The 15,176-nt window shown below is 46.7% G+C and overlaps 1 protein-coding gene across 9 annotated transcripts in view; it reads left to right on the top strand.

Moving 5' to 3' along the window:
- LOC110536984 (spermatid perinuclear RNA-binding protein) overlaps positions 1–15,176 on the top strand; it is a 192,497-nt gene that overhangs the window by 127,280 nt on the left and 50,041 nt on the right. For all 9 annotated transcript variants that reach the window (XM_036936946.1, XM_036936945.1, XM_036936948.1 and 6 more), the window contains 2 exons: positions 9,534–9,898; positions 10,135–10,300. In XM_036936946.1, the coding sequence (XP_036792841.1) occupies positions 9,534–9,898; positions 10,135–10,300 (531 nt within the window). The remainder of the gene's footprint in view (positions 1–9,533; positions 9,899–10,134; positions 10,301–15,176) is intronic.

The following is a 15,176-nucleotide window of genomic DNA, read 5'->3' on the forward strand; positions in this document are numbered from 1 at the left end:
AGATTGTGTTAGTAATGTCAGTGTGAAGACAGAGTTTTGTGCTTTAGGTCAGAAGTAGGTGGATGGTGAGGTGTGTAATATTACTCTGATCAGACAACAGTGCACCTAGACTTGGGCCATGACTTGGTTTATCAACGGGGAGGGAGAGGGGAGAAATAGAGATAGTAGAGGAAGTGAGCGAGAGAGGATTTCAGGAACACGTTGGAGAAAGGAGAGGAAGAACAAAATGGAGAGAACAAGAGAGGAGAAAACGAGTGAGGTAGGGAGAGAGGAAGGAGAGAGAATGAGAAAGAGAGGAAGAGAACAAGGGACGGAGAGTGGTGGAGGAAGAGCGGAGGAAGTGAGAGAGAGTGGTAGAGGAAGAGAGGGATAGGTGGAGGAAGAGAGGGATAGGTGGAGGAAGAGAGGGATAGGTGGATGAAGAGAGGGATAGGTGGAGGAAGAGAGGGATAGGTGGAGGAAGAGAGGGATAGGTGGAGGAAGAGAGGGATAGGTGGAGGAAGAGAGGGATAGGTGGAGGAAGAGAGGGATAGGTGGAGGAAGAGGGATAGGTGGAGGAAGAGAGAGAGTATTGGAGGGAGAGAGAGAGTATTGGAGGGAGAGAGAGTGGTGGAGGGAGGGAGAGAGTGGTGGAGGGAGGGAGGGAGAGAGAGTGGTGGAGGGAGGGAGGGAGAGAGAGTGGTGGAGGGAGGGAGAGAGAGAGTGGTGGAGGGAGAGAGAGAGAGAGTGGTGGAGGGAGAGAGAGAGAGAGTGGTGGAGGGAGAGAGTGGTGGAGGGAGGGAGAGAGAGAGTGGTGGAGGGAGAGAGAGGTGGAGGGAGGGAGAGAGAGAGTGGTGGAGGGAGAGAGAGAGAGAGTGGTGGAGGGAGAGAGAGAGAGTGGTGGAGGGAGAGAGAGGGAGAGTGGTGGAGGGAGAGAGAGAGAGAGAGTGGTGGAGGAAGAGAGAGAGAGTGGTGGAGGAAGAGAGAGAGAGTGGTGGAGGAAGAGAGAGAGAGAGTGGTGGAGGAAGAGAAAGAGAGTGGTGGAGGAAGAGAGAGAGTGGTGGAGGGAGAGAGAGAGTGGTGGAGGGATAGAGAGAGTGGTGGAGGGAGAGAGAGTGGTGGAGGAAGAGAGAGAGAGAGTGGTGGAGGAAGAGAGAGAGAGAGTGGTGGAGGGAGAGAGAGAGTGGTGGAGGGAGAGAGAGAGTGGTGGAGGAAGAGACAGAGTTGTGGGAGAGAGTGGTGGGAGAAGAGAGTGAGGAAGAGAGAGAGGTGGAGGAAGAGAGAGAGAGGTGGAGGAAGAGAGAGAGAGGTGGAGGAAGAGAGAGAGAGGTGGAGGAAGAGAGAGAGGTGGAGGAAGAGAGAGTGGTGGGAAAAAGAGAGAGAGAGTGGTGGGAGAAGAGACAGAGAGTTGTGGGAGAGAGAGGTGGAGGAAGAGAGAGAGAGGTGGAGGAAGAGAGAGAGAGGTGGAGGAAGAGAGAGAGAGAGAGAGATTGATGGTTCTTACCCCTGACTCTGAAGTTGAGCCCCAGGGGAGCACAGACAGCACCATTAATTATTAAAAGGGAGGGAGGGGTGGAGGTGCTGGGAGGGCAGGAGGTGTATAGGAGGCGTTCATAAATAACCCTGGATAATGAGGGCTGTGCTCACCATAGCTAGGCTGTTTAGGAAACACACACACACACACACACTGATCAATGTGCACGCACGCACGCGCACACACATACAACACCACGCCACACCACATAATAGGGTTGGGCAGTATCCAGAGTTCTATACCTTTATACTGTGCCATCCCAGGATATACAGTATTACCAGTAGTGCACACAAGGAGCTGTATATATATTTTTATTACTAAAGAATACCCCCAAAAACGCCACTTACCAGAATGCTAACATAATGCTAACAAGTACTAAGGATTTATCATAGTGGATGCTAGGTAAATGCTAAAGATCACATGTATTACTAGGACAGACAACCCAGCTCAATAAGTTGTGCAAATATCTCAAAACGCAGTTTGTAGCACTCACAAACAAATGTTATCTTAATCCAGGAGTGGATTGTCTCTGATGCTGCTACCAAGACGCTTGAGCTGGCAAACTAACGTAAGATATTAAGGTGTAATGTAGTACATATAGCACTACATTAGTAGTGAATTTCATACAAGTGTAACTTGATCACCTCACTTATTTAGTTCGCTGCATAGATGACTCACCTCACGAAGCTCCCAGCTCCCAAGCTCCCAGCGAACGGTTGAAGAGCATGCATTTAGTTTTACTTGCATTTAAGAGCAGTTGGAGGCCACGGAAGGAGTGTTGTATGGCATTGAAGCTTGTCTGGAGGTTAGTTAACACAGTGCCCAAAGAAGGGCCAGATGTATACAGAATGGTGTCGTCTGTGTAGAGGTGGATCAGGGAACCACCAGCAGCAAGAGCAACATCATTGATATATACAGAGAAAAGGGTCGGCCTGAGAATTGAACCCTGTGGTACCCCCATAGAGACTGCCAGAGGTCCGGACAACAGGCCCTCCGATTTGACACACTGAATTTTGTCTGCGAAGTAGTTGGTGAACCAGGCGAGGCAGTCATTTGAGAAACCAAGGCTATTGAGTCTGCCGATAAGAATATGGTGATTGACAGAGTCAAAAGCATTGGCCAGGTCGATGAAGACGGCTGCACAGTACTGTCTTTTAATCGATGGCGGTTATGATATCGTTTAGTACCTTGAGCGTGGCAGAGGTACACCCGTGACCAGCTCGGGAACCGGATTGCACAGCGGAGAAGGTACGGTGGGATTTGAAATGGTCAGTGACCTGTTTGTTAACTTGACTTTCGAAGACTTTGAAAGGCAGGACAGGATGGATATAGGTCTGTAACAGTTTGGGTCTAGAGTGTCACCCCCTTTGAAGAGGGGGATGACTGCGGCAGCTTTCCAATCTTTTGGTATCTCAGACGATACGAAAGAGAGGTTGAACAGACTGGTAATAGGGGTTGCAACATTGGCGGCGGATAGTTTTAGGAAGAGAGGGTCCAGATTGTCTAGCCCAGCTGATTTGTACGGGTCTGGGTTTTGCAGCTATTTCAGAACATCTGCTATCTGGATTTGGGTGAAGTAGAAGCTGGGGAGGCTCAGGCAGGTAGCTGCGGGGGGTGCGGAGCTGTTGGTCGGGGTTGGGGTAGCCTGGAGGAAAGCATGGCCAGCCGTAGAGAAATGTTTATTGAAATTTTCGATTATCATGGATTTATCGGTGGTGACCGTGTTACCTAGCCTCAGTGCAGTGGCCAGCTGAGAGGAGGTGCTCTTGTTCTCTATGGACTTTACAGTGTCTCAGAACCTTTTGGAGTTTGTGCTACAGGATGCAAATTTCTGTTTGAAAAAGTTAACCCACTGTTCCCCAGTAGGCCGTCATTGTAAAAAATGATGTGTTCTTAACTGACTTGCCTAGTTAAAGGTTCAATTTAAGAAAAGCTTCATAATGAAAAAGCTTCAAGTACCAGTAAGCTTCATAGCACCGGTAAGCTTCATAGTACCGGAAAGCTTCATAGCACCGGTAAGCTTCATAGCACCGGTAAGCTTCATACAGGCAAATTATATAACAGACGAAATGATGAATGTGATCTGCTTTATCTATTACCTAGTGCACAAGTTGACTGCAGGTATTTATTTTAAAAGTACTAATATTCAAAGCCCAATACACGTCACTAACCAGAATGCTAACAAAATGCAAATATGTACTGAGGTGTCCTCATAGAGAATGCTAACTAAATGCTAACGACTGCATTGCGAACATTTTGTACAGTTTCTGACCCAAACTATGTAAGTATAAAAGTAACTAAAACATTCTTCTCACATTTTCTGCAAGCACAAAACAAATATTAGGCAGCAAGGCTCTTGATCCAGGAAAGGATTCTCTGCTGTTACCTCGCAAATGCTTCATTTTGGAAGAAGCTAACCACTTAGCTAGAAACAAACTAGCTACTAAATTAGCAAACCAAATGCACAACTGCAGAGCATTTAGAAGATTTTAGGCAGTTAAGTTAATAGTTATAAGATATCTAGCTGGCAAACATTTAGTTGTGAATTCCATACCATACTTCGATTACCTGGCGCATGCTGCATGACTACAAGGCTCTGGTCTCTCATCGTTGTGTGCTTGTAAACAAACACCACGTGACACGTGACTGGGGACAGCTAAATATTAATGTGACGGGTGAAATTAAGAATGCAATGTTCTTTATCTCCTAACATATTGCCCAAGTTGACTGCAGGCATTTACTTAAAAAGTTGCTACAAATATTGAAATTTATAAAAAAACTATTTTAAAAAGAAATAGTTTCCACGGTATTGAAAAACCATCCAGTGGCTTTTTCCAAATACCCCGGTATACGGTATATACTGAATACCGCCAAAGCCTACCACAGCATACATACCACAGCACATACCACACCACTCCATACCACACACCACAGCACATGACACCACAGCACACCACACTACAGAGCCCTGCTTCCTTATTGTTTTTTAATTTGATTTTATAATTTATGGAGACACACACACAAACACACAAACACACAGACACAATCCGTCTGGCATCTATATCTCTATTGACTTCTCAGGGAGAGTGTTGAGACCTTGTTATACTCCTCAGTTCCTCCTCAGCTCTGCTCTGGCCAGGACAGAATGAATATCATTAGTGATCTAGGATTAGGTCCCGCCTGTTATTCATTATGATTTAAAAGATCCAAATCGATCCTAGTTTTGTGTTGTAGTTCTGGAACATGGAATATTATCCTTAGCTATGCGCTTAGCAATGCACGCTGGGTATTGTAGTGTTTATGGTAGAAGTGTGTAAAATGGCAGTTGCTGTCAGGACCTCAAACTGAGCTAGGACTTACTGATTGATTGTGTGTGTGTGTGTGTGTGTGTGTACACAGTATACTGGATCTCTCATTGTCTCTCTCGATACCAGATTTATAGTGGTTGACTGACCCCACTCGCTGAGACTAAGTAATTGGGAAAAGGATCCGGCTTTCTGTGTGTGTGCCTTGCCCTGCACGCGTGTGTGTGGAAATTTGAAAGGCTGTTAAAACCACAATAAAACGGGGCCATCTTTTGTGCAGGAGGTACCAAGCGTTGTGCTGATAAATCACAGGCTGAATTGTTTATGCAATCTGCCCTGGGCTGGTCCTATCCCTCTCCTCTCTCCTCCATGTCACTCTGCTGCCCTGCCCTTCCATGACCCTGGATACATTCATCACACACAGCATCACTCTGTTCACCCAACACTTACTATGGCCATGTGATACACACAAGTGTGCGAAACACTCCACATGGCACACACACACACACACACACACACACACACACACACACACACACACACACACACAAAATCCGCACACACGATACATACCTTTACATTTTACACTCACAATAGGAATGGTACACACACATCACTGAACAGTATGTGCATTGTTCCCGAGAGAGCAACTCTCTCTCTCTCTGCACACTAGTTATTGTATACAAAACGTTAACATGATGTTATTTCCTTAACGTTAAGAAAATCCCTGATGGGACAATGTATTTCATTTTATTTTATTTTTGACCTTCCTCCTGCTGTGTCCCTTCCTTCTGCTGTGTCCCTTCCTTCTGCTGTGTCCCTTCCTTCTACTGTGTCCCTGCCTTCTACTGTGTCCCTTCCTTCTACTGTGTCCCTTCCTTCTACTGTGTCCCTTCCTTCTCTGTGTCCCTTCCTTCTCCTGTGTCCCTTCCTTCTACTGTGTCCCTTCCTTCTACTGTGTTCCTTCCTTCTACTGTGTCCCTTCCTTCTACTGTGTCCCTTCCTTCTCTGTGTCCCTTCCTTCTCTGTGTCCCTGCCTTCTACTGTGTCCCTTCCTTCTCTGTGTCCAGTCCTTCTACATGTGTCCCTTCCCTCACTGAGTCCCTTCCTTCTATTGTGTCCCTGCCTTCTACTGTGTCCGTCCTTCTACTGTGTTCCTGCCTTCTACTGTGTCCCTTCCTTCTACTGTGTCCCTGCCTTCTACTGTGTCCCTGCCTTCTACTGTGTCCCTTCCTTCTACTGTGTCCCTTCCTTCTACTGTGTCCCTTCCTTCTCTGTCCCTTCCTTCTCTGTCCGTCCTTCGCTTGCTCGCTATGAAGGATGCATGTGTTTGTTCTCAGAAGTACTTCAAATAATCAGTCTTCTCCATTCCAAAAATCCTGAATCTTAGGAGTCGATTCCTGGCAGAAGATGTTTTCTTTCTAGTAAACGTCTTGGTAAATCACGGTATTTAACAAACTTTTTAAAGTACTTTTTTTAGGAGAGAGTGGTCTCTACATTATTTGATTGACAGTTCTGGTCGCCTGTTGATGGACGTTAGTCCCGCTGTAGAAGTGGCATTCCCTTACAGACAAGTCAAATGGCCGTTTAGTTGCGCTTCGAAATTATCTCCAGAGAAGGTTTTGTGTCGGCATTTAAAAGCCGTAGTGTACCCTTCCAGACACACGCATGCCATAGTGTACCCTTCCAGACAGACACACATACCGTAGTGTACCCTTCCAGACAGACACACATGCCGTAGTGTACCCTTCCAGACAGACACGCATGCCGTAGTGTACCCTTCCAGACAGACACACATGCTGTAGTGTACCCTTCCAGACAGACACACATGCCGTAGTGTACCCTTCCAGACAGACACACATGCTGTAGTGTACCCTTCCAGACAGACACACATGCCGTAGTGTACCCTTCCAGACAGACACACATGCTGTAGTGTACCCTTCCAGACAGACACACATGCCGTAGTGTACCCTTCCAGACAGACACACATGCCGTAGTGTACCCTTCCAGACAGACACACATGCCGTAGTGTACCCTTCCAGACAGACACACATGCTGTAGTGTACCCTTCCAGACAGACACGCATGCCGTAGCCGAGGTGCTTTCAAGGGTATATGACTGCAGTAGATATAACTTCATTACCAGGCCCTAGCAGTCATACATATAGAATAGGACCATTGTTCTGCATTGATGTGGAATTTTATGATTTTTTGTTGTGGTTTTAACAGAAAAAAATGGCTGTTTAAACATTAATCAAAATGTTCCATTTGTCACATTCCGAACCGCACACAATCTTTTGACCTTGACACCTGGTCAGCCAGTTTATGGGGGAATAGCGAGGGTGTGTGTCTGTATGTGTGCGGGAACAGGGCTTTGCATGCTACCAGACCAGTAAGTGGTTAGCGTGCTACCAGACCAGTAAGTGGTTAGCGTGCTACCAGACCAGTAAGTGGTTAGCGTGCTACCAGACCAGTAAGTGGTTAGCGTGCTACCAGACCAGTAAGTGGTTAGCGTGTTACCAGACCAGTAAGTGGTTGGACTGAAGATATTATTATTGGAGAGCAGTGCTGCACATTCACTACACAGCACAGCTCCACATGTATTACACCATCTAATGTGTTTATGTAATGTGGCTGACTGGCTTCAGCCGCAGTGGAGCGGTGAAAGTCTTGTGTAATTGGTTTGGTGTAAAAGCAAGCATAGAGCAAAGGTAAATATAACACTCTTGTCAGTTGGAACGCACACACACACACACACACACACACACAACAACATACTCGCTTCGCAGAGTCCGCTGTGTAAACACAAAAACACAGTACACACGTCCATTCCATTTCATCTCACAATTATTAAACACAGTATTCAAATAAATGTTAGTAATTACAGGTACACCGTACCACACTGTGTATGTAGCCTCTTGATTTCTACCTTGTCAGCTCAGGGATTCAAACATGCGGTTAAGGAGCCTGCCTGTTACGCGAATGCAGTAAGAAGCCAAGGTAAGTTGCTACCTGGCATTAAACTTAATCAATCATAATCACTAGTTAACTACACATGGTTGATGATATTACTAGTTTATCTAGCGCGTCCTGCGTTGCATATAATCCATGCGGTGGGTATTGGCGAAAAAGGACTGTTGTTGCTCCAACGTGTACCTAACCATAAACACCAATGCCTTTCTTAAAATCAATACACAGAAGTATATTTACATATTTAGCTAAAAGAAATCCAGTTTAGCAGGCAATATTAACCAGGTGAAATTGTGTCCCTTCTCTTGCGTTCATTGCACGTAGAGTCAGGGTATATGCAACAGTTTGGGCAGCCTGGCTCATTGCAAACTAATTTGCCAGAGTTTTACATAATTATGACATAACATTGAAGGTTCTGCAATGTAACAGGAATATTTAGACTGATGGATGCCACCCGTTAGATAAAATATTGAACGGATCCGTATTTCACTGAAAGAATAAACCTCTTGTTTTCGAGATGATCGTTTCCAGATTCAACCATATTAATGACCAAAGGCTCGTATTTCTGTGTGTTGTGTTATAATTAAGTCCATGATTTGATCGAGCAGTCTGACTGAGCGGTGGTAGGCACCAGCAGGCTCGTAAGCATTCATTCAAACAGCACTTTCGTGCATTTTGCCAGCAGCTCTGCTGTTTATGACTTCAAACCTATTAACCCCCGAGATTAGGCTGGTGTAACGATGTGATGTGAAATGGCTAGCTAGTTAGCGGGGTGCGTGCTAATAGCGTTTCAAACGTCACTCGCTCTGAGACTTGGAGTAGTTGTTCCCCTTGCTCTGCATGGGTAACGCTGCTTCGAGGGTGGCTGTTGTCGTTGAGTTCCTGGTTCGAGCCCAGGGAGGAGCGAGAAGAGGGACGGAAGCTATACTGTTACACTGGCAATACTAAAGTGCCTATAAGAACATCCAATAGTCAAAGGTATATGAAATACAAATGGTATAGAGAGAAATAGTCCTAGAATTCCTATAATAACTACAACCTAAAACTTCTTACCTGGGAATACTGAAGACTCATGTTAAAAGGAACCACCAGCTTTCATATGTTCTCATGTTCTGAGCAAGGAACTGAAACGTTAGCTTTTTTACATGGCACATATTGCACTTTTACTTTTTTCTCCAACACTTTGTTTTTGCATTATTTAAACCAAATTGAACATGTTTCATTATTTATTTCAGGCTAAATTGATTTTATTGATGTATTCTATTAAGTGACAATAAGTGTTCATTCAGTATTGTTGTAATTGTCATTATTACAAATAAATGGCAAACATCGTCCGATTAATCGGTATCGGCCTTTTTTGTCCTCCAATAATCGGTATCGGCGTTGAAAAATCATACTCGGTCGACCTCTAGTTTTGACAGCCCCCTCCTGACACACCACACACACACACACACACACACTTATTATAATTTATAAGGTCGAGCCTTTGGGTTCGTGGAGTAGCTGGCAAGTGGCAGGGAGTGTGGTGGTGTGAACTACTGTGTGCGTCTTGCTACAACGAAGGAGAGATCAGCTCTCAGACTCTCAAGGAAAAGGTTGTTTCCCTCATCCGTGAGATGCACGCCATCCCTGTGGGGGGGAGATTGTGATTGAGAGGGTGTGTATGGGAGAATGTGCCTTGGACTTTTATTGTGTTATTTTTGTGTGTGAGGTCATTGTGTTCTTTACTCTCCCCCTCCCCCACAGAGGTCCTTCCGTTCGTTCGGTAATGATGACCGTCACGTCATGGCCAAGCACTCCTCCGTCTACCCATCATCGTCTGAGCTGGAGGCGGTCCAGACCCTGGTGTCCACCGTGGAGGGTGCCCTCAAACACGTCTCTGATTGGATAGACCAGAGCAACGTTCAATCAGTGCAGAGCAACAGCCAGACAGACGCAGCAGTCGGCCAGACAGACGGTCAGTCAGACGCAGCAGTCGGCCAGCCCAACCCCACAGACAGCCCGGTGCCAAAGGATGGTAGCTGTGACCATGACGATGACCTTAACCCTAACGACGACCCCAGTCTTAGTCCCAGAGCCAGCCCAGATGACTCCACAGACGGCGGTAGCAGGTGGGCATCTGGTTCTAACCGATGCATGCTGGGACATAGGGGGCTGTCTGGTGACTGCTGGTTAGACTAACATTTTTGGTCTTCAGGTCCTGACATATTTTTATGATCTTGTTGATTTTATGAGGTTTTTGGGATGTTTTTGGGTTTAAATAATTGCGAACCCCAAATTTGACCTAGGTCTGATAGGTGGTTTAAATGTTTAGAGTATAACCCGGCTTTCTGTCTGTTATCCTCAGTGAGCCCAGTGGAGGTGTTCTATGTGGCGTGATGAGGATCGGCCTGGTGGCTAAAGGTCTGCTCATCAAACAGGACATGGACCTGGAGCTGGTGCTGATGTGTAGAGAGAAACCAACAGAGACACTGCTGTGTGCTGTCTGTGATAACCTGCCGCTGCAGATACAGGTAAGAGAGAGTGAGACACACACACACACACACACACACACACACACACACACACACACACACACACTGTGGCATATTCGGCTCATGTATTCTCCTTCTGTTGATAATAAACACTCAACACCTGTGTGCAAAAGGTAGATGGACTTTTGTAATGTAGTAAATACTGGCCCAACATCCTGTAAGAAGTCAGTCAGTCCTTCTTACCCCAGCATAGGGGCAGAATCAGAGAGTAGCCTAGGGGCAGAATCAGAGAGTAGGCTAGGGGCAGAATCAGAGAGTAGCCTAGGGGCAGAATCAGAGAGTAGCCTAGGGCAGAATCAGAGAGTAGCCTAGGGCAGAATCAGAGAGTAGCCTAGGGGCAGAATCAGAGAGTAGCCTAGGGCAGAATCAGAGAGTAGCCTAGGGGCAGAATCAGAGAGTAGCCTAGGGGCAGAATCAGAGAGTAGCCTAGGGGCAGAATCAGAGAGTAGCCTAGGGGCAGAATCAGAGAGTAGCCTAGGGGCAGAATCAGAGAGTAGCCATGGGGCAGAATCGGAGAGTAGCCTAGGGGCAGAATCGGAGAGTAGCCTAGGGGCAGAATCGGAGAGTAGCCTAGGGGCAGAATCGGAGAGTAGCCTAGGGGCCGAATCGGAGAGTAGCCTAGGGGCCGAATCGGAGAGTAGCCTAGGGGCAGAATCGGAGAGTAGCCTAGGGGCAGAATCGGAGAGTAGCCTAGGGGCAGAATCGGAGAGTAGCCTAGGGGCAGAATCGGAGAGTAGCCTAGGGGCAGAATCGGAGAGTCGGCTAGGGGCAGAATCGGAGGGGCAGAATCGGAGAGTCGGCTAGGGGCAGAATCGGAGAGTCTGCTAAGGGCAGAATCGGAGAGTCGGCTAGGGGCAGAATCGGAGAGTCGGCTAAGGGCAGAATCGGAGAGTCGGCTAAGGGCAGAATCGGAGAGTCGGCTAAGGGCAGAATCGGAGAGTCGGCTAAGGGCAGAATCGGAGAGTCGGCTAAGGGCAGAATCGGAGAGTCGGCTAAGGACAGAATCGGAGAGTCGGCTAAGGGCAGAATCGGAGAGTCGGCTAGGGGCAGAATCGGAGAGTCGGCTAGGGGCAGAATCGGAGAGTCGGCTAGGGGCAGAATCGGAGAGTCGGCTAGGGGCAGAATCGGAGAGTCGGCTAGGGGCAGAATCGGAGAGTCGGCTAGGGGCAGAATCGGAGAGTCGGCTAGGGGCAGAATCGGAGAGTCGGCTAGGGGCAGAATCGGAGAGTCGGCTAGGGGCAGAATCGGAGAGTCGGCTAGGGGCAGAATCGGAGAGTAGGCTAGGGGCAGACGTCGTGGAGAGGGCAGCAACAGAAGCAGAGAGAGGAGAACATACTGTTGTATTAATACGCTGCTAGCATGTGTAATTAATATAGAAGTGTCAGCCAGGAGATTTACTAATTAGTAAAACACATGCACGGCAGGAACAGAAAACACACGCTCGCATACGTGCACATATGTAGTTAAGGTTATACTTACTTAGCTACATAGACAGGTATACCTGTCTTATTGGAACTGTCTTATAGGAACTGTTTTATAGGAACTGTCTTATAGGAACTGTCTTATAGGAACTGTCTTATAGGAACTGTCTTATAGGCTATGTCTTATAGGCTATGTCTTATAGGCTCTGACTTATAGGCTCTGTCTTATAGGCTCTGTCTTATAGGAACTGTCTTATTGGAACTGTCTGTGGCGCACTGCACTAGCTTTGAATAGTCCCCGAGATATGCAACTTTTCAGGGAAGTCAGGAACCAATATACTCAGTCAGTTAGGAAAGCTAAGGCTAGCTTTTTCAAACAGAAATGTGCACCCTGCATCACTAATTCCAAAAAGTTTTGGGACACTGTAAAGTCCATGGAGAATAAGAGCACCTCCTCCCAGCTGCCCACCGCACTGAGGCTAGGAAACACTGTCACCACAGACAAATCTACGATAATCGAGAATTTCAATAAGCATTTCTCTATGGCTGGCCACGCTTTCCACCTGGCTACCCCAACCCCGACCAACAGCTCTGCACCCCCCGCAGCAACTGGCCCAAGCCTCCCCAGCTTCTCCTTCACCCAAATCCAAATAGCAGATGTTCTGAAAGAGCTGCAAAACCTGGACCCATACAAATCAGCTGGGCTAGACAATCCCTGGGCCCGTACAAATAAGCTGGGCTAGACAATCCGGACCCTCTCTTCCTAAAATTATCCACCGCCATTGTCGCAACCCCCATTACCAGTCTGTTCAACCTCTCCTTTGTATCGTCTGAGATACCTAAAGATTGGAAAGCGGCCACGGTCATCCCCCTCTTCAAAGGGGGAGACACTCTAGACCCAAACTGTTACAGACCTATATCCATCCTGCCCTGCCTTTCTAAAGTCTTCGAAAGCCAAGTTAATAAACAGATCACTGACCATCTCGAATCCCACCGTACCTTCTCAGCTATGCAATCCGGTTTCCGAGCTGGTCATGCACGGGTGTACCTCTGCCATGCTCAAGGTCATAAACGATATCATAACCGCCATCGATTAAAAACAGTGCTGTGCAGCCGTCTTCATCGACCTGGCCATCGCCTCGGTCAATCACTGTATTTTTATCGTCAGACTCAACAGCCATGGTTTCTCTAATGACTGCCTCGCCTGGTTTACAAACTACTTCTCAGATAGAATTCAGTGTGTCAAATCGGAGGGCCTGTTGTCCGGACCTCTGGCAGTCTCTATGGGGGTACCACAGGGTTCAATTCTCAGGCCGACTCTTTTCTCTGTATATATCAATGATATCGCTTTTGCTGCGGGTGGTTCCCTGATCCACCTCTACGCAGACGACACCATTCTGTATACATCTGGCCCTTCTTTGGACACGGTCTTAACAAACCCCCAAACAAGCTTTGATGCCATACAACACTTCTTCCGTGACCTCCAACTGCTCTTAAACGCTAGTAAAACTAAATGCATGCTCTTCAACCAATTGTTTTCTGCACCCGCCCGCCTGCCTAGCATCACTACTCTGGACGGTTCTGACTTAGAATATGTGGACAACTATAAATACCTAGGTGTCTGGCAAGACTGTAAACTCTCCTTCCAGACTCATATTAAGCATCTCCAATCCAAAATGAAATCTAGAATCGGCTTCCTATTTCGCAACAAAGCCTCCTTCACTCATGCTGCTAAACATACCCTCGTAAAACTGACTATCCTGCCGATCCTTGACTTCGGCGATGTCATTTACAAAATAGCCTCCAACACTCTACTCAGCAAATTGGATGCAGTCTATCACAGTGCCATCAGTTTTGTTACCAAAGCCCCATATACTACCCACCATTGCGACCTGTATGCCAAGTCAGCTGGCCCTCGCTTCATATTCGCCGCCAAACCCACTGACTCCAGCCAAGCGAGAAAGACTGAATACACTAGGATATAGCCTAGAGGGAGACTGAATACACTAGGATACAGCCTAGAGAGAGTGTCTGAATACACTAGGATACAGCCTAGAGAGAGTGTCTGAATACACTAGGATACAGCCTAGAGAGAGACTGAATACACTAGGATAAAGCATAAAGAGAGAGATTGAATACACTAGGATACAGCATAAAGAGAGACTGAATACACTAGGATACAGCCTAGATGGAGACTGAATACACTAGGATACAGCCTAGAGAGAGTGAATACACTAGGATACAGCCTAGAGAGACTGAATACACTAGGATACAGCCTAGAGAGACTGAATACACTAGGATATAGCCTAGAGAGAGACTGAATACACTAGGATACAGCCTAGAGAGAGTGAATACACTAGGATACAGCCTAGAGATACTGAATACACTAGGATACAGCATAAAGAGAGAGACTGAATACACTAGGATACAGCATAAAGAGAGAGACTGAATAGACTAGGATACAGCCTAGAGAGAGATTGAATACACTCGGATACAGCATAAAGAGAGAGACTGAATACACTAGGATACAGCCTAGAGAGAGAGACTGAATACACTAGGATACAGCCTAGGGAGAGAGACTGAATACACTAGGATACAGCTTAGAGAGAGACTGAATACACTAGTATAAAGTATAAAGAGAGAGACTGAATACACTAGGATACAGCCTAGAGAGAGACTGAATACACTAGGATACAGCCTAGAGAGAGACTGAATACACTAGGATACAGCCTAGAGAGACTGAATACACTAGGATACAGCATAAATAGAGAGACTGATTACACTAGGATACAGCCTAGAGAGAGACTGAATACACTAGGATACAGCCTAGAGAGAGACTGAATACACTTGGATACAGCATAAAGAGAGAAAGACTGACTGTGTATCCTTGTATGTGTCTGTTTTTATGTATTGTTGGTAGTGTGTGCGTGTGTTTAAGTCAGTGCACTGTGTGTGTGTGCGTGTGTGTGTGTGCGTGTGCGTGCGTGTGTGTGTGTGTGTCTGTGTCTGTCTGAGTGCTGCTGACACTCTAATATTCATAATCTGATTTTAAGCCGGATCACTGGTGCCAGTGGTAATTTATTTCCCTTATATGAGGGGAGACTTAATATAAAGGACTGGCACACACATCTTAACTGTGTGTGTATTAGGGAAGATGCATAAGAAGGAGACACACATCGTAACTGTGCGTGTGGAATTACTAGCGACAGAACCAGCTTTGAGCCTCCACACCAGAACCAGCTTTGAGCCTCCACACCAGAACCAGCTTTGAGCCTCCACACCAGAACCAGCTTTCAGCCTCCATGTCAGAACTATCTTTCAGCCTCCACACCAGAACTAGCTTTCAGCCTCCACACCAGAACCAGCTTTGAGCCTCCACACCAGAACTAGCTTTCAGCCTCCACACCAGAACTAGCTTTCAGCCTCCACACCAG

The sequence above is a fragment of the Oncorhynchus mykiss genome, chromosome 12, assembly GCF_013265735.2.
Source record: "Oncorhynchus mykiss isolate Arlee chromosome 12, USDA_OmykA_1.1, whole genome shotgun sequence".
Taxonomy (NCBI): domain Eukaryota; kingdom Metazoa; phylum Chordata; class Actinopteri; order Salmoniformes; family Salmonidae; genus Oncorhynchus; species Oncorhynchus mykiss.